At 37.3% G+C, this 20,867-nt stretch overlaps 1 protein-coding gene across 1 annotated transcript in view; it reads right to left on the bottom strand.

The window, feature by feature from the left end:
* Nucleotides 1–17,773, bottom strand: part of LOC134541698 (xylosyltransferase oxt) — an 80,035-nt gene extending 62,262 nt beyond the window's left edge. The window contains exons 1-6 of the mRNA XM_063385337.1: nt 17,588–17,773; nt 14,967–15,390; nt 8,869–9,025; nt 8,209–8,351; nt 6,040–6,200; nt 4,299–4,498 (exon numbers count right to left, since the gene is read on the bottom strand). Of these exons, the coding sequence (XP_063241407.1) occupies nt 4,299–4,498; nt 6,040–6,200; nt 8,209–8,351; nt 8,869–9,025; nt 14,967–15,390; nt 17,588–17,767 (1,265 nt within the window). The 5' untranslated portion in view covers nt 17,768–17,773. The remainder of the gene's footprint in view (nt 1–4,298; nt 4,499–6,039; nt 6,201–8,208; nt 8,352–8,868; nt 9,026–14,966; nt 15,391–17,587) is intronic.
* Between the last annotated feature and the right edge of the window lie 3,094 nt (nt 17,774–20,867).

Raw genomic sequence — 20,867 nt, 5'->3', positions numbered from 1 at the left:
AAGTTCCATAAATCTGTTGTCCAACGTGATAGCTAAAAATTTACATATCTATTCTCATAGATTTAGCAAAACATGTAATTATAGTCATCACGAATCTGACAACTAAGTGTGAGGGAGTTACCTCGCAGAATGTATAACTACTACAGTAGAACCTCAATTTTACATTCCTAAAATTTACGAATTCCTGTGATTAACGTACTTTTTTACTTGCACCGCCATTTTCCCTATAGTATTAATGCATAACTCTCCCGCTTTATGCGAAAGCATTCCCCGCAGTATACTTTGCAACAGTGCTGCAATTAATAGCAAACTATCAGAAAAGTTTAGACGGAACAGTAAAAGTTAAAGTGAATAGTGTGAATTTATTTATTATACGTTACTGCATGTGCCATGTGGTTACAGCAGCTTCTTTTGAAATTGTAAACAACTTAATTTTTTTTGTGCCACAGTTAACCATACTGCCACGAACCAAAACTTAAGTGATGTGAACGCGAAAATTAGATTCATTTAGATATCTCTCGTCTTTAAACTTTAATGACTTGTGCATGACAATAAAATTGTAAGTACTGTTTTTACATAAACAAATAGGAAATTACTTTGCCCTTATTAAAATAAGTTTTAAAGCATTGTACCAAATACGGTATCTTTGTGCACGTTCAGCAAAATTATATTTACCTACATTAGAAATATTTTCGAAAGGCAGTTGGAAGAACTGAATTTCTAAACATTGCAATGAAACATTTTTAACCAGTTCTGTTCCTAAACGTAAACAATAATTTTGAAAGTAATTGTGTTCATTTAATAGAATTATTTATGATAAATATCTGAAATTAATCAAATGTTAACACACAATTATACACAAAGTCCAAAAAATGAATTGCGCAAGAAAACCTCACCATAAAAGTTGGACATTTTAAGATACTTCAACTCTTTTACTCAAGAACAAAAATTTCATGTCAGCTTTAAACAAATGTGAATAACTGTAAGATTGGATGGATTTATTGTTTTCACCCTGTGAGATAATAAAGTTCTAGTTGATATATACAGACGTATCTCTGACATTTTATTTAATGTGGTTTACAGTCAAACCTCTCTGAAACGACCCCTCACGGTTCCCAGGAATAGGGTCGTAATAGAAGGGGGGTCGTAATAGATGTTTTCCGAAACGGCCCAATGTGTGGTCATTTCGTTATTGCTCGCGCGAGAGGTGAGACGTGGAATGTTATAAGAAAGTAGGGATGAGCGTTATTTAACGTAGCTGTTATATTTTAACCGTTATCAAATAATAATAGTTACGTTATTGTTCTCATAAATTATCATAACAGTTACCAAGCTGATGGAGAACATCAAGCAACCGAGCACACAACCTATTGGCACTGAAATTAACTGTATGGTTATGACCACGTTATAATACTGCTGACATTACCTAGGTCGCGACACTGCATGCGCACTGTTAGCTAGCTAGTATCGTAGCTCAGCTCCTTGTTCTTACGTCATTCCCGTTCTGTATACTGTTCCCAGTTCTTGAATAACAGTTTAGCACTTTGTTGATATTTGTGTCCCGATTTGAGTTAATGAATTAACAGCCTAATAATGTACGAACCAATTAATTATTAATTATGTATATCAATTTTGTTTATATTTGTTAAGGTGACTGTAAAGTACTTTGTATAAAATACTTGTAACAATTTGCTAACTGTTTATTGGGGCCTATATTATTTATAAGATAATGTATATTGTATATTTTTAAAATATTCCTTTTTTATGATAAATTTCAAATTTTAAATAAAATTTATGTACTTAGTTAAGATGAGCGTTATTTAGGATAACTGTTATAAACTGTTATGAAACCATAACAGGTTCCGTTACGTTTCTGGTTATCAAGAAAAAAAAATTGAATTCTAGATTGCTACGGTAGCGCACACGTCCCATCTAGCGAGCAAATAAAATAGTATAACTTCAACTCCTGTACTATTGCAAGGTGTCACCATATGTACATTTCATTAACTAAAGACCTGGTAAGACTTTTGTTTATCTTATTTAAAGTAATGATTGGAAAATTTAACAAATGAAACAGAGTTTTTAAATTATTAACTTACTATCCCACGTCTAGTAATCCATACTTGTTCGCTGTAACGAATTCTTGAGTCTTTTTTGGGATACGTATTTCGCAGTTCTTGTGATCGTTACATACTATTGATTCTCAAATTCTGAAGAAACGAATCTGACGATACCGGTATTTACACAGTTCTCGTTATTCAATAACAGTTTAGGAGTTGAGTTCTTGGGAACTGTTTATTATACCCAGTTCTGGACAGTTCTTGCAATCAATATATAGCTTAAAATGTAACTTTTTTGAATTACAATGCAGGCTGGTCGATGAAATAAATTTCCTATTTGTTCTCTAACAAAAACTGCATATTGGATATTGTTTGAAAAAAAAATGCTTAGTAGATACCTAGTTTTCAAATTTTGTTGCTTTCATACGATATGGTTTTAAAAACCTTTCATTATTTCAATTTGTAACCAAAATAACTTAATTATAATATAAATATTCAACCTAGCATAGTTTTTGGGCTTATGTTACAATATAGTGGTCTTGTTATAACAGAATTGACGGTTAATATGAGTTTTACCAGAATTCTCAAATAACAGTTATTCAATAACAGTTTAAATATCCTGTTATTCACCAAGAACTGTTATGGAAATAACTATTACAGAAAAATAACCATTTAGATTATCACTAGAAGAAAGATAAATGCGGGGGAGACAGACGGCAGCCAGTGTGTTCCTGCTTGGGAAATAAGTGGCATAGCCTTCCTTTTCTTTTATGCTGGGTGAAGCAACCTTTTTCTATCAACACACGGGAAAAGATAATTGCTTGAGCTGTCAAAATAAACATCGCTGCGGTAGTTAAAACGAGTCGAGGCGACCTTTTTCTATCAACCCACGGGGAAAAGATAATTGCTTCAGCTGTCAAAATAAACATCGCTGTGGCAGTTAAAACGAGTCGAGGCGGGTGTGCATCCAGTCCGTCGCTGTGTATATCTACTCGAAAAACATAACATCTCAATTCATAACAAGATTCCTTATAATCTGCACGTATTGCCAGATGTTTTCAGCCTGATCCATGCAAGTTCTTTAGCCACGTTTTGAATGAAAACAACTGGCGGGCCAGTGTTGTGCCCTGTTTTGTGGACACAAAGCTTTTATCAATTTGCTGACAGTTTTAATATATTTTTACTCTCGTTAAAATGAAGCAGATAACATGATTGTTAACAAGTACAAGCAGCATCCGAGATCGGCCGCAGCGCACGGTATGGGGAGAGGGTGAGCAAGGGCGAGCGAGCGGCCGACTACCATGTTTACACGCTGCGGCCGGAGGGTTTTTCCTGCATTGTATTACTAGTAATTAATATTTAAAGGTATTTTATTTATTAAGTCATAATACACAAAATCGGAAGAAAAAAAACCTGCATAAGTCATCAACAATAGTTCACAAATTCAAGCCAGAAAATATACCAAATCAGACTTCAAAAACTAAGCAAACATTGTCAACCGATAGTAATCAAAATCAAGAGAAATCCAGCCGGTAGCTTTGCCTTAACTGCGTACCACACTAGACACTCGCAAAAAGCTAAACGTAAACACGTTGCCACAAAAACCTTTATCTGCACCCTGCCAGCAAAGGGACGTGGAATGGGGGTTGTCAAGCACTGACAGCGGTCGACAGGAAGTGGTATCTATTTTTAGATATGCGCTGCCTACGGCAGTACGGCACTCGGCAAGAGAAACGCAGTAACACGCTACTCACCACAAGAAACTTATTTTCTGTCAGATTTTCTTCGGATTTTCGGCAATTTTTTCACGGTTCCTCGAGCTCGTGTTGTAATAGAGAGGTGGTCGCAATAAATGGGGTCGCAACAAAAAGGTTTTACTGTATTTGCTTACTGATTGTATCAGTGAGACAATAAAAATTTATTTTAACAGTGCTCTCATGTTACATTTTTCCAGTTATTGCATACATTTTTTTGTCCTAGTTCCTTGAAATATGTAAAAACGAGGTTCTACTGAAATAACTAAGCCTGAATCTAATATCTAGACTCAGCTATTAACATACAGATATTAAGTCATTTCCCAGAAGTCAATCCTGTATCAACTCCTGTACTCTGCAATTAAAATCAATATTTGTAATTCAGAAAATTGTGATTCAATCAATCACTACTTGAAATAACTGGGTGATGGATTCCTTGGTGGGGACTGGAGCTTTGCAAGCCACGACCCACTGGCGCACTCACTTTATGGGGAAATCAGACTCGCTGAGGTTGATAACGAAGTCCCACTGCCACCCCAGCTCCACAAGCTCTCCCAGAGAAGTCAGCAACATTTGCAGCAAAGACGCTCCACCCCAGATGGTGGCGAAGCGATGCCTCGCCAGTTTAATGTTCTTGAACTGATGTTCCAGTACCAGCAGCTCCCGGAACAGGTAGTCTTGTCTCTGCAATGGGAACCAACAAGCTAACACTGCAATTAGCACTACCAAAAAGAACAGGCTCATAAAAAATATATCTATACACATAATATAACTGTCGAGTTGAGTCTGTATATGCAGGCCCCAGAGCATCAATTGTTGAGGGGCAGAATAATTAGACGTGTGAAAAAAAGAGGACAAAAAAAATTGAAGGACAGGAAAAGTAAGTTTTTATAACATACAGTAATGATTTGAATGCAAAAATATATGTTAGTTTATATTAACTATTGCGGTGTGGTTAAAAATATTAGACCTTAAACAAAAGACTTTAGAAATAGATTTAAAACTTGTTCAACACATATGTTCAATAACTTATGTTTTATTACAGTTTTTATAACAGTTATATAAAACTGCAACAACAGTTTATTAAATGTAAATAATAAAAAGACAGCCTATGTCTTTGAAAATTGAAAAACCTTAGTATTTAGTTGCATAATGTGCTGTTTTAAAACTGATAATCAATAAACTTGAATTTGTAAAATTGTATGGTGTTCGGAAGGAACTGAAAAAAGAAGAGGGGTAGGTGAAGATTATCCACTCACAGCGCTAGCTAACTAAAATAGGGGCCTGTCTACATGAACTATATTTTAAAATATAGTGAAATGTCTTTAATTCTTTTAAATCTGCACTCCGGACTAACGAAACTGTATAAGGGATTTTTCAGGATTATCGACTGTCAATATAGTTTCCACAAGATCAAATCAGGAAATGCGGAAATATAACCTGCTATAAAACAGGAAACATTGCACTGAAATCAAAACAGCCAGTAACAATAAACTATAAGTGAAATAAAAATGCAGGCAGCACAGTAATGAAACCAAGGTCAACAGCCAAAATCCACCCAAAAAAATCTGAACCAGAGCGGGTCTCCATTGTGCCGGATTACAGAATCCGCTGAACCATAGAATACTGTAGTAGAAGACTTGGTGAAAAAAAGTACTAATATAAAGGCAAAAAAAAAATTAAAATGGTCACTATCTGTGAAAATGTTATAAAGTGTCATGCATAAACTACCCAATAGATTTTAAAGACATTCAGCACAATAATCATGGCGTGAAGTAATGTTCAGGACATATTTTATCCCTGCAGTTAAAATCATTCCTGCAGGACAAAAACCTTTGTTTCTGCTCAAATCCCTCTAAAACTATTCAGAGCAAACAAAGTCATGAGCACTGCTAGTATGGATATAAAATAACTACCCGTGTAAAACAAATCACTTTAAATATAATAATTTTATCCTACCAAGCAATTTAATCTATGCATTATAACTGAATGAGTTCAGTTTTGTTGTCAGTGGTACACGTCTCTTCTATCTTTTCTTATTTTACAATCCATATTTTCTACCAACAAATTCCATAAGAAGTACGGAGTAATTGAGGAACAGAAAGCTCTGGTAAAGTATGGAAGAAATCAATTATTATATAAATAATTAATATTGCAATCAATGTTATTATCATCTGATTTAAAAGAAAAAAAACTGTATTTTTTAGTAAGTGTGTGTGACTTACAGCATCAACATGTATGTAGAAGAAGTGGTCCCTATGGAACAAGACTTTGACGAGTCTCCGCACCTGCCTCAAGGCTCTCCCGTTCAACGTTAACAAGAAGGCAATTCTCACTGGTGGTCGTTCCTCATCTGAAGCTTCTACTGGCACTTGAGGTGTGAACTCTGCCGACACAAACACTGCTTCAGGAGAACCCCTTCATTACACATACCTACTTAAAACTTAAGTGTAACCTACATATTACAAATTTTTTGGTCTGTTGAAATACTAATTTTTTTCATTCTCCCATTTTTTATTCTAAATTGTAAAAAAAAAAATCTTTTATACTAGCAGAAAAATTCATGTTCACGTCCTTTTTAAATACCACACAAATAAACACGCAATATAAATAATATCTAGCAATACCATAAACAAAGCTTTGTAAGTAGTTTTGTGATATATACCTGCATACAAGACTACATGGCATAGAAAGCCAACACCAATTTTTCTATAATGAAAATTAGAAATGAAATTCGTATCTTCATTTAATACATGAAAGTTGAAACCGGTGGAACTTACAACAAATGTAGTATGAACACAAGAGTAAAAATCAGGCTCAAACTAGTTAAGTTATTCTAGAAATATACTTCCCCATACTAAGTGCAATCGCAGCATAAGTACCATTAAGTATGACTGATTTGTCATGTAAGACAATTAGCAGCTTTAAACTCATCAAAACTCAGGAATTCTAGTTTTAAAATTTAAAAAAAAACTCCTTAAAGGCAGTAGTTACAACCCAATACTTTCCCTTGCAAGTCTGAACTAACCCACCACTATTGAACTGGTTGCCTTCAAGCCACTCCGTCGCCATTCCTGAAATGCCATCTTTTGCTGGTCTCACAGTTGTAACATCTGCTAGAACATTCCCCTGCCCTTGTTCACTTGTTCGTGTTGTCAATGTTAAGCAAAAGTTAATCATATGTACAAGTAGCAAAAAGTATAAAACTATGACCTACATAAAAACAAAAAGTAAAAATAAAACCATCATGTTTTCAGAGAAATTAAAAAAAAGTCAATAACCATCATTTTAAATTAATTTTTTTAGAATGAAAATAACGTAATATACTTAACACAATTCATGAGGCTAAAATACTTATGAAAATGCTTAGGTGTCTATAAGTAATACAAATATGTGACTTTTTCTTGATCTTTTTTTATAATTGTTCACTGTAACAAATAAACTGAAGCAAAAGTAGTAAAAGTGTGTTTAAAGTCTTTATGTAAACCAGTTCTTAGCAAAATACATCATTGTTTTCTCCACCAAGCATATTTTCAACTACACGCCCTTTAATGAACGTTACTTCAGTGTTTAAATCAGGCCATATTTAAAGATGATCATTACAAATTTCAATCGTAATGAAAACATATTAGTGACTTAAACAAAAAAAAATTCTAAACTTTTTTGAGACTATTCCTTCATTTAATATCTATAAGTTAACATGTTTATATTTATCTTGCATTACAGAAGCTCTATCAATTTTATGCCACTTGGTGCAGTAAATAAAGGTACCCCAACAGTATTACAAAGCTCCTAAATATTATTCACTGAAATTTTAATAATGGCTATTTAAAAAAAATGTATTACTGTGTACAATACCCGTGAATTATGCAATGGCAGAGAGGTACACCACGCAAGAGTTGAGTTAATGTTTTGTACGAGATGTTTATGGAAAGAAAACTCAAAAGCTGTCATTCTCTGAAATTGCAGTGAACAGCAAATCACTTGGACATATCCACTACTTACACCATTGGTCCCCAAAACTTTTAGCCTAAGGGCCACACTGACTCCTCTACAAAGTCCCAAGGGCCAAGAGCTAACTGTAAAACTATGGCGGGCCGGACACCGAGCTTGTTCAATTGTGTTGGCCCACAGACCATAGTTTGGAGACTCCTGGCTTACACCATGAAACATTTTAGAGTTTGTCAAGTTTTGGTAAAAGAGATTTTTTCCCCCACAAACATAAATACTGTGTTCCACATCCAAACGTTACTGTAGTATGAAATAAATTTTCACAACACTTCACATTATAAAATTTAAAGATTCCACAAATTACAAGCTTATAATATCAGAAATGCTCAACGAAGAATTCATCATCACATGCAGATTAAATGACTGAAGTCACTGCAACGTACTGGAAATGCCTGTCTCGTAAATATTGATGGTGTAATGGCCACCACAGGCTTGCTTAGGGTCAGCAGGGCACTTCATGTTGCATGACGAGTCTGGTAGGCGCGAGGTGGACGGAGGCTCCTCGTTCCCACAGAAACATTCAGTCCTGTGCGGGCAGACACACACAAGACTGGACTGAAAAACACATAACGGCATTGTTGGTACATATACAGGAGATATAGATGAGGTAGAAATGTCAATGAGCTCAGGCACATAAATGGTTTTGCTTATTACTCAAACAGTTACACTGTATAATGAAATACACTGACTCCCTGTTATGTGGAACACCTTATCAGCAACTATGAGCACATAACAGAACACACACTATGGTTTGATGTGAACTTTGCAGATATGGCATTCCACATAACAGTGATTCAGTGTATCTACAGCAACGGATCTGCTATTAACTTAATGTGAATTACATCTACCAGAAAGCCACTAACACAAATGAAACCCTAGTTGGCAGGCTTATTACCCATTCACATTACCATACCTCACTGCAGCAACACTTGTGGAAAAATTAGTACTGAATGAACTTTTATTTCTTTCCACTAGTTTTGTAACTATTCATACAACTGCTCTATGGTTTGTAATTGTTCTTAGATATCAGGAACAATACTTACGAATATTGCACACCCGCGTACTGGAACCCAGATTGAAGGCACAAATTAATGCAATGTTGTGGAGAGTTTGTAGTCTTCAAATTAGCAAAATACCCGGACAACAAACGGAAAGTCTTCTTATCTTCATAACAACCAAGGGATTTCCCAGCAGTAAACCCTAAAAATTTTATAAATTTCTTTAAAATATGGTTTGGGAATATCTACAAACAACATGAAGGTATAAAGAAGTCTGTATTAACACATTGGAGACGACGCCCGAGTATAACTCGGGCAAGGGCAACTGTACTACAGGACGAAGCCCGAGTATAACTCGGGCGAGGCGTAAAAAATCCCTACACATCGCTACACGAGTCAGACCCGGTCGCCGTCTCAACCGACTCTTTTAGGTACCTAATCTGTGATGAGCTGCTATGTCTCGAGTGTTTTTACAACTGAATGGTGTTGGTTGAAAACATGTCACAAGAGCGCACGCGCATCTCAGAATCGGATGTGTGTGGCTGTTTGCGTCCCGCGTTTTTCTACCAATTATCGGTCTACATTGTCAAGCGTAAAAAAACCAGGACGTAATCGTTTTTATTACTTATTTTTTAAATCGGCGTTCATATATTATGTAGCGGAAACTACGTAATATAAATAATAAAAAGAATGCTGTGATTTTCAATATGTAAATTTCTCTATTTTATTCTACAAATTTAGACATGCATACGAAGTTTTGAAATGTTTATAAAATATTTTTATAAATTCTGATTGTATGGTGTAGGTAGACTATATACCATATACATTGGTTCTATGAAGTTTTATGTGATAATATCCTTATAAGTCAAATGTGCGGTTTTTACGTAATAATGCTTTCATATTTTCTATCGTTTTACTGAAACAATGGATACTTCAGATAATAGTGGAAATCAAGACATTGTTCATGAACCTGTCATTGACTCGGAATCAGAAGAAGTTGATGATTCCGACCTGGTCCCAGACTTTGAAGCATCTGATGCAGGTATCTGATTATTATTGCAAGGCCTTTTTGTTTTTTATTTTATAAAAATAGAGCACTTATAAACCGGAATTGTCGAGAAACCTTTTCTGTAAAGCACAAATTTCGGGTGAAAATTGTATTGTTGGCTCGTAAATGAATGTCATATTTTTAGTAGAAGCTTTCCAAAATGTCATATATAAGGGCAATCAATGCAATTGTGGTCACCGATACGAAACTTTATAAATAAAATACATTTTGTGCTAATCCCGGCACAAGTACTGTCTGAATGACCTTCATTTACAGGCGACTGACTACGTTTCTTATCACTTTGACCACTGCTGGCTAAGTGTTCAGTATTACTGATAAACCTTTCTACATACACAACTATCACAGTTGAGGACAGTCGTTACCATAACACACAGTACATCGGCACTGTGCACTCGCAACACAAGAGCGACACACACGCACACACTCTGTACTTGAACTATGAGCATTGTTTTCGATGTAGCAGTATGGCTGTCTATAGTGTGTAGGCCTATATTACAATAGGTGCTTCAGAAGATACATTTAATGCTCTGTTTTCAGATAATTACCAATGATATTCAGACAAGAAGTTATAATTTGTTCAAATGCATTTGTAAATAAATGTAATGTACCACAATTTCTATATTGTATAGCACTGTACATTATTTTGCTAATCACTGTTGTATACGGTACACTATAGAAGCTGGTATCATTCATTCAGTCGACAAACCAGACAGAAAATAAATAAAATAAATTTTTTTGGTAATTTTGTGTGAAGATCATCATTGTACTGTACAAAAACACATCGCAAATCTCTTGGATAAGTACAGTTTTGTGCAAACAAACTGACACTGGCATCTGTGGTAAAGTAATTGTGCTGTTTATGGCATTATTGAGAATTCCATTTGTGGATATTCCGGTCTATGGGTGATCTACAGAAAAAAAAGTCACTTGTACTACCTATATATTTTTTTAATTTACTTTCAGCCGATGAAGATGACTCAGATTCACAGATGGCATCTACACCCACACCTAAAAGGCGTAAAAAAGACGAACAGTCCAGCCAGCTATACAATACAGATATTGGTTGGAATACCGAAGACATCATGCCTGATTCGCCTGTCTTTCAAGAAACGACAGGTGTAACAGCACCATTAGATGAATCATCAACACCATTTGATTGTTTTGCTGTTTTCATGCCACTAAAAGTCATGAAGTTGATAAAAACTGAAACAAATCGCTATGCTGGGTCAATCATTACTAAATTGAGAAGGCAAAACAAACTGAAACCAAACAGTCTTTGGGGAAAGTGGCAGACAGCTAAATTGCAGGATATTTACTTGTTCTTTTCCATAATCATACACATGTGTATAGTCAAAAAACCAAAACTTAGCGACTACTGGTCAAAATCTTCCATTCTGTACACCCCCTTTCCGGCATCCATAATGAGCAGAGATTGATTCAAAGCCCTCCTGACAAACCTGCACATCAGCAACAACGAACAATATATTCCACGCAACCAACCAAATTACGACCCTCTTTTCAAAATATGTCCTTTCTTTGACCATCTAAATTCTGCATTTTCAGCTTCTTTTGCGCCTTATGACAATTTGACAGTTGATTAAGGCATGTGTGGCTTTCGAGGGCGAATACATTTTCGAGTCTACATGAAAAATAAACCTGACAAATATGGCATAAAACTCTTTGTGGTATGCGATGCTTATTCCGGATACGTGTTGAAAATAGAGGTATACTCAGGGAAGGGAGCAGAAGAGCCGGGTGTTATGGCGTTACTAAAGAGACTTTTGGAAAACTATGTTGATAAGGACTTCACTGTGTACATGGACCGCTATTATTCATCACCAGCTGTGTTTGATTATTTGTGGGAACACAAAACGAAGGCAGTAGGGACATGCATGTCAAACAGAAAGGGACTTCCGCAAAGTGCTGTTGTAAAAAGAACAATAAAAAAAGGAGAAGTCATTGCAAGTCGGAGAAATCATTTGCTCTGCCTGAAATGGAGAGACACAAGAGATGTCTTGATGCTGTCAACTTGCCATACAGCCTCTACAAGTGATGTTGTTGTTCGTTCTTGGAACGGGCCAGTTACAAAAACAAAACCAAATGTTGTCCTTGATTACAACGTCCACAAAACTGGAGTCGATAGATCCGACCAAATGACTGCATATTATCCATTCAAACGGAAAAAGTTGAAATGGTGGAAAAAATTATTTTTCCACCTGTTTGTCATGAGTGCAACAAATGCTTTTGTATTGTATCGGGAGACAAGGAATCCTGAACAGCGGAAAAAATGCAGCCTGGTGCAGTTTCTGATGCAGCTGGGAAAAGCCTTTGTGAAAGAAGGAAACAAGGAACAACAAATCAGCTGTCAGCCAGGTCCCAGCACAAACAGACTGAACGGAAGACACTTTCCAGGAAAGATTCCTGCTACAGAAAAAAAGGCAAATCCTACACGTGTTTGCAAAGTCTGCACAGATAGAAGCAAGCACCAGACAGGGAAACTAGCTAGAAAGGAAACATCTTGGTGGTGTCCTGACTGCAGTGTTGCATTGTGTGTGCCAGACTGTTTCAAAGTATACCATACAAATGCTAATTATGTGTAGCTTAGTTTCAGCGAAACATCACAATGGTTTTTGATAATATTTTATCATATTATGTCGTCTGTGTTTTACATAAATATTTTTATAAAAGTGTCTGCTACTGCCAAAATGTTTCATTACAAACAACATAAAAGCCAATCTTGTGTAAAATGTGACAGCACTTTCTTTTGAACGAAAATTGGAATATTTCGATTTTGAACATTTTACAATATTCAAAAAAAACATTTCATTTTGTAATATTATTAGTGCATATCAAACAATATGACTATGACTGCCAAACTTTAGGTGTATAGTGTAAAGGGATAATTTGTATAGTACGTGTCTAAACATTTATGTACAAAAATAGGTTTATTTGATAGTCATACAAGGCCATTTTAGTAGAAAAATTTCTGCGGATTTTGTGTATAGAACTAGATTTTTATAGGTGTTTGGTTTTATTTTTGTAAATGTGTCTCATAATTTTAGTGTGACATGATCTAGAGACACATGCAGTCTAAAGGCCAACTTATTGTAAAATGTGTGTATATGTTTCTCGTACAGTCTTGTACAGAAATAATGTTTGTAATATGTTTGGTGTATTTTAGTATTTACAATAGTTCTGCTGTTTGGTTATTAATAGGGACCTCATGAAATTATCTAAAGATTATTGCAGTGAAAAGGTCAACTAAGGTAAAATGTGACTAACATTTTTAGTGTACAGAAATAAGTTTATTTATATTTTGGCATGATTTATCATTTAGGTTACCTACTTCAATCACTTTAGACTACTTTGTGTTACACATACCAACTTTTTGTACAGTGTGACTATACATTTTATGTACAGTATAGTACATAATTTTTTTCCCATATATTTATGTTTTCCTTTATAGTTTACAATACTACAATCACTCTGATATTCATCAGGACTTCTCATTATAAAGGTGTTTCTCACTCTCTCAAACTGTGTAATGTGAAATTTGTGGAGATATTTTTATTGATAAAAAGAGGGGAGAGGGGCATTATTACCGGATATAGTATATATGTATGGTAACATATGTTATATGTGTTAATATTAGACAGTTTGTATGGTTTGTTACACATGTCTACAAATGCTATAGTGTCCGACAATAGTCTGGTATACATGATCATGATGTAAGATATTGTCGTAAAAAAAATTTTTATTTCCCAAAAAATGGTTTCTTTCAAATTGTAACATTTTTACAATTTTGAGTAAAAAAAAAAATTTTAATGTATCTAAGTAGAAAAAACTATGAATTTTAATTTTGTATATTATAATATAAATTTACTAGAAAAATAGAGATACCAAATATTTTTGAAAATCGTGAAAAATGTGCAGTCCACCTAGTCCAATTAGGTCATTTCCAACCAGTCTCCAATGTGTTAAAAGTTATAGATGTAAAAAGCATTAGTTTTATTTTAATGATTTTACTATAATTCATATGTTCTTAATTACAAATTCTATATGGCATGCATTTGCTTTATTACCAGTTATAAATTACCAACACAGTTAGTATACCTATTTATGGCAAACAAATGGCGTATAACTATCAGGACATTCCATCGAGTTTAAGTATCTAATGTGTACAGGTACACTGTATAAATTTAATGCACCACAAGCATCAGCTGACCAACTTAGGTTTACAGTTTAGGTACAACATAATTACAAGTTGATAATAGCAAATGAATAGATTTAATATGATCTCAAACATTTTCAGCAACTGATTTTACAATGTGATTGTTCAATATCAAAATTATTTTAGTCACTGTCACATGCTGATTCCACATTCCCAAGGAGAGCTCCAGAATATAGGGACAAGCTTCAGGGACGACATCTCAGTTTTTAAAGCATATTGAGCATGTGTTCCTTAGGTACGCTTCTTTTCTTAGGTTGCCATTTAATACCCACCCTCACCTCTCTGAGTGAGCTTGTGCAAGCGGGTGAAGAAGAAAAGGGAAAGACTGCATGCTAAAGGGAATTTCGAATTCCAAGATTTACTAACCATTATTATTAATTTCTCATTGCTGTGTCACAAGGTGTGCAAATAGAATCTATTAATTTGTGACTTTAAACAAAGTTATAAATACAAGTGCACGATGAATACAATAAAAAGTTGTACATTTATTTTATTTTTCCAGCCAACTGCTGCTATTTCAGTGATCACTTGAATTATTCATCTAAATAGGAAAAAAACTAGCCCCCGGAAAGAACACTACTTACTTATTTACATATCCAAATGTTTCACAAATCATGAACCAGTTAACTATATCCCATTCTTATTTATTTATAACATTTATAAACTAAATTCAATTTATAGGACATGCATCTATAAACATCCACAAATTTCTCAATAATGAGTGTCTTATGTGATTTAGTTATATAGGTAACAATAATGAAGAATTTAAAAGAACTAGTCTATGAGGAACAAAAGCATTAAAAATTACTGGCATAACCCAGCCATTAACTTGCTTGAGCTCACCATTTGATGGGCACGAGTTCGGTAAGCGTCGAGGGTACAGCAACCGTCGCTGTATAAGGCACGTAATGTTTGCGATCGTCTGTTTGCACCTCTGTGTTTTGGCACGGTGGATCGCAGATACAGCTTCCTTCGTGACGATGTCGCACACAGGCACAAAGTCCAGCTCCTCCAGATTCAAGCTGGCGGCCGTCGAGTTGCCGCCCACCGTGCCCCTGGCGTGCTTCGACCGGTGGGAGACGGTCTCACCGCCCACCAAGGACAGCCTCCGGTCAAGGAAGTGATCCATTTTGTCCGGTGGAACTTTGTGCCTGTTGTAGAGGCTGTTGCCAGCATTGCTGTTGCTCGGACTGTCCTCGTCATCACCGACAAGAGAGCCATCCTTCACCTTCCGCAAAGAGCCTCCGCCATTCACGTCATGTGCTGCCTGCCATCACAGTAGTCAATAAGTAAAGAACAGCCCATTTAACTAATTCAGTATGTGTCAGGCGTATCAAAACAAACAATATAACATCATGGTGCAAATCCTACATGTTCGTGATGACATGCTGGCCAGGTGTTTTCAAAATACAGTTTACAGCCTGTGATTCTGAAGAACCTCTTTTATTTAAAAAAAAAAAAAACTAAAAAAAAAAAATATTTTTCTCACTCCCTGACATGTTTTCGAATGATTCTCTAAGAGGGCATTATGATACATCAAGTTGTTTCAATGACAGGTTAAATAAGGTATATATAATACAAATACTGTGATATCAAAATAATGTTTTGTTATACTTTTAAAATAGTTTACGCAATTAGGCAATTAGGTTAGGTTAGCTAGCTACATGTAAAAAACTTTCAAACAGTCGGGATGGTTGGTTAGATAAGGTTAGCTATAGTAACAATATTGTTAAATCATTTGAAAGGTTTGTTAGGAATAAAAATATTTAAAACTTAGCTAACTGAACCAAACAAACCATCCTTACTAATTATTATTAATTATAAAGTAGTTAACCTAAACAAACCAAACATACAATTCCAGATTACTTTTAATGTAAATAACATAACCTAACCAATTGTTCTCGCAAATTTTTCGCAGAGATCATTAAAATTACTGAAATGGAGTATTTTTAATAAGTCTGTATGGTATTTAATTTGAATTGTTACATATCCAATTGAGCTTTGGCCCAGTGGCAAGGAGTCTTTCTCTCCTCTCTCTCTCTCTCACTTCTCTACCACCTTTTTTTAGTCATCTCCTCGAGTCCTTTGCATCTCTCACCTCCAGTATTCCTTCCTCACCCATTCCACTCCCTCCCTATCATCAAAAGGAAGGCATCCTTCCTCCTTTAACTGTTCACCTCCATTCCCTCTGGAGCTTCCACCCTTGATCACTCCACCCATAATTTACATTGTACCCTAGTTCTCTGCTGTCCCCAGCCTCCTCTCACTTTATCACTTTAAACAGCCTGACTTACTTTCCATCCTTCTGCTACCCTGTAATGCTTCCCACCCTAACTCAATCATTTAAGACGGACTATGCATTTCCCTGTCTTGCCCTGCCCTTCTACTCCACATACCCCTCACTGCTCTACAGTGCACCTTCTCAGCTCCCTTACCTCAGACATTAGGTTGACCTCCCAGATCACAGCAGCGTACTCCACCATTGGCCTGACCAATGTGCGGTATGCCTTTTCCCTTACCTTCCAACCTTCTGGGTCTTGCCAAGCAACCCCTGCACCCTCTTCCCCTTACCACCCACTGCCCATCACAGGTTATTTTGCAGGGTCACCCCCAAGATACTTATATTCTTCTGCCTCCATTTATCCTGCCCCTTCCAGCTATACACGTCCCTCATTACCTTCCTCTTCCTCGTGAATCTAACCACAAACTTTCCAATGTTCAGCGAAATCCTGTTCTCCTCTGTCCAGCTCGATCAGATCACCCTGCATATGTACCACCAACACATAAACCACACAATCATTCACACACTCTCATTCTCGTCTCCTCACTTCCCCCTCTTCAGACCTTTTCGCCCCCACCAAGCATCCAAGTCTTCTATTCCTAAGGAAGTCGACCAAACTTACCATCTTGTCATCCTTAACCAATAACTCCACCTTCTCCATTAACCTCTTGTGCAGCACCTTATGCATCAAATGCCTTTTCAAAGTCAATGAATATTGGATCTATCTGCTTTCCCCTGTCCACTGCTTCAACCAGATTTTCCAGTAACCCCAACATTTGTTTTCACGTGAGAACCATCTCCTAAAATCATGTTATATATTGTATACCCACTTTAAGTCACTAATTTCCCCCAACAAATAACTGCCCACCAGCCTAATCATTACCTTCACTACACAGCAGAACGTCAAGCTATGGCATGCAATTTTCCAAATTTGCCTTATCCCTACGTCATTTGTAAATCGGTACCACTACCGTTTCCTTCCATTGCTTTGGCAATTATCCCCCAAGAATTACCGGAACATCTCTGTTATCACATTTCACACATGCAATATAAACACAGCCCCTAGAAGTTTCAATTTAAAAAAAAAGTATCCAATCACCACACACGTTAAGATGACTATGATAATGAAAGTAATAAAGAGAGAAAAACATGTAAACATTCGGTATTTTTGAATGTCACCAACCTCAATGAAATACCGTCCCGACAGATCCCCAACTTCGTAAGCATGCTCCTCTCCTTGAGCTTCGATAGGAAAAAACTTGAGTGCAAGGAAGACTTGGATACACAATATAATACTACCGATAATAAAAAATGTTCGGTATCTACGAATCCATCTAATATCCATCGCCCTAGACGATACCATTTTTACAAAGATATATAGATGATGGTTATAAAAATAGACTTCACACCACAGTCTTAAACTTAAAATCATTTAACACCTCAATTAGTGCAAAACAAATTCAAACTTTTGTTCGTGTAAGCTGTACCTTTTGCAAATAACAATGTTAAAAATATTAAAGAGTGGAAGAGTCATTTCAACTAAGAAAGATGTTGGAAACAACTATTGCACAATAATGAAAATAAATTTTTATGCATTTGACAATAAGATATGGAAAAATTCGTCCACATTCCGAATTAGAATTATGAGGTGTGTATGATTCCAGCGTACCGGGTTACAAACTTTTCGGGACCTCAATATTTCGCCATAGGTTAGATTGCAAATAACTTTGAAACGTCCGTTTGTATGTGCTGTTTTCCATGTTAACGTAACTGCCTGTAGAAGTTCTTGCAGCACAGGAGATCTGTGGCTATCCGCCGCGCCATTCACATTTATAATCGGCCACTGTATAAGTCAGTGTACACCACTTGGCAACCTATCCTGGTCGCGCGTACCGTTTACGTAGAGATACGCGTGTCGCAGCGGTCAGACAACAGAAGCGGCCAGTAAATGGACCAATAAGTGTATCGGTTATGAATAAATGAAGTGTTGTGTCACATCGTTTACCAGTTATTTATAAGGCGTCCTGGGTGGCCTGAACAGCCCGGGTAGGTTTCGAACAGAGACACGCTCCTGCCAGCAGCCACGAGGCCGAACACCCGTTAAAACCCCTGAGATCACTTTCAACATTAATAATCAATTTAAAAACTTAGACAGGCAGCGGGAGTGGCGTCACTACCAGTCTGTCACTATCACTACTGTCATACGATCTACAGTGTAATTTGACCCGCAAGCTAACCTCTACTACTACTGAAAACTGCCGTCGTCCGGGAATTCGGGTTCGAGACCCGGGGTGGTTCCTAGCGGGAAAGGCTGTTATCAATAGAATGTTTCTGGGTGGGCGCCAGACTAGCTCTGTTCCTAGTCGAGAGGTGGGTCGTGGGAGCGGTTGCCCCTGATTGACCCACTAGGACCGTCGGCGGTGTTGCGTGGGATATGAAGGATTCCCTACTTGGTGGGGGTTGGGGGTTTGTATGGCTGATTAATTAGGCACTGAATTAATGCGGCAAATGACGTGCGCCGTTTATTCGTGCGACTGTGGGTTTGGCGTAATACAGTGGGTTACACACCACGTCGTACAGAAGTTGACGTCACGCAATTAACAATTTACACATTACACAGCATAGGCGTACCCAGGAGGGGGTGTTTTGGGGGTTCAAACCCCCCCAACCCCCGAAATAAGGCAAGAAAATTATGAACACTCATGTCATTCGAGCTCAATTTCTCAATACAGAGCAACGAGAGAAATAACGTCCCATGCAGCCCAATTAGTAAGTAAACGTAAACAAATTTGAATTGCAGTGGTTGGTTCATGATAGGTCAATCTTAATTCTCAAATCCCGGTGATTGGTGTATGGAATAATCAGTTCAACTCTACTTTGATTATGTTTTATATTTGCTTAGTAGAATTGGGCATTGGGTAACAGTAGTAATTGCAACCTAATTTCATACAAAACTCTATAAAACTATTAAAACGTGGGTGGAAGGGGGGATGGGACGTTTTTTGGTCGTTTTGTCAAGTCAGGTACTTTCATTTAAATAATGTACATCTGTACGTATAATACGAAGAAAAAAGTTTGATTATCGCAAGGTGCATAATTTTAAACGACTGTTACAAACATTGAAAAGCTGAAATGTAAATTTCTCGCCTCAGATGAAAGGGACCTCGTTGAGTGCAACGTGGTGTGAAGTTGTGTTTGAGTCAGTAGTGCCATCACCCGACCTCTGTGAAAGGCCCGGGGGGTACCTGACGGGCGCTACGGGCGTCGCGATCCTCTTGTTGTCCGGAGGGGCGCCAGGCTAGCGGGCTGCTAGGCCGTTGGTGTGGGGTCGTGGGTACTCTGCCCCCGCGTGCCTTGCCAGGTACAGGGCTTGAATGTAACCTGAATGGTTCTACTCTTGACTGTGAAGGCCGCTCGGCCGAGTGGAGGACGGGGAATTACGGAAAATGATATACGAGTTGGCGAGAATACATTTTATTTGTGAGTTTCACCGGGGGTCCATGTGGGTACACGGTACACTCTACAAGTCCACTCCGCGGTTCAGTCCCGCTACAAAAATTCTCACCAACACTAAACACAACACTATGTGACAATGGTTACCGCGACAGTCTCGCGGGACGTGGGTCGATGCTCGCTGGAGACGGCCAGCGCCGAAAGTTAACGGGTGCAGGGGGGGCTCTAGGAGCGGGCTCCTAAATTCGGCGAAACACTTACGTGTGTGCAGCCGGCAGACATATGCACGGCGTCCTTAAGTATAAACACTTTCGCTGGAGTCGGCCAGTACCGTACGTTCTGTGATACGATACGTCGCGGTATCACGATGAAGACAGTCGGGATAGGCCCGGTTCCGTAAAATACGCGCCGAGTCGACATGGGCAGTGATGAATTAATAAGAGGTTTTAAATTTAAAGATTTAGTATAGAATAAAATAATCAAGAAAGAAAACTTGGATGCTGCCCACAGACACACGTCTGTTCCCGGCGCGGAGTGGATGGAGACTGCCGAATATGGCCGCCTCGCAAGGAAGAGAAACTTTCTCTTCTTTGTGAGTCGGCGTCAAAAAACTTATATTAATTGAATTTACTCTATTACCAGTTAAAACATGTTCCAGGTGCCCAATTAAAATGTAGCACCTGGTAATTGGGTGCTTAAGGCTTAACAATGGTTTTAATGTATTTAATTATTTAAATTGTGACATCAAGTTGGCGACTGTAAATTTACTAACATATTGTCCGACTGTGAATTGTTTTAGAGGGATTTCTCCTATTCTGACTTGACCATAGTCACGGGCATTTTAATTAAGGCCAGTGGCCTCGGTGACTGTTAATGAGGTTTGTTGTCTGCTCCGTGCGTGGTGTACTCGCCATAAGTGGCTACGACGCACATATTACATGTCGGGTAATTAGTAATTTCGTACTAATGGCTTTTCCCTTAATTGAATTATGGGTTCGAGCCTCCGTGGT

Source organism: Bacillus rossius, chromosome 1 (assembly GCF_032445375.1).
Source record: "Bacillus rossius redtenbacheri isolate Brsri chromosome 1, Brsri_v3, whole genome shotgun sequence".
In the NCBI taxonomy this organism is placed as follows: domain Eukaryota; kingdom Metazoa; phylum Arthropoda; class Insecta; order Phasmatodea; family Bacillidae; genus Bacillus; species Bacillus rossius.
The sequence above is the reverse complement of the archived record's forward strand: the minus strand, read 5'-3'. Positions and strand labels throughout refer to the sequence as shown.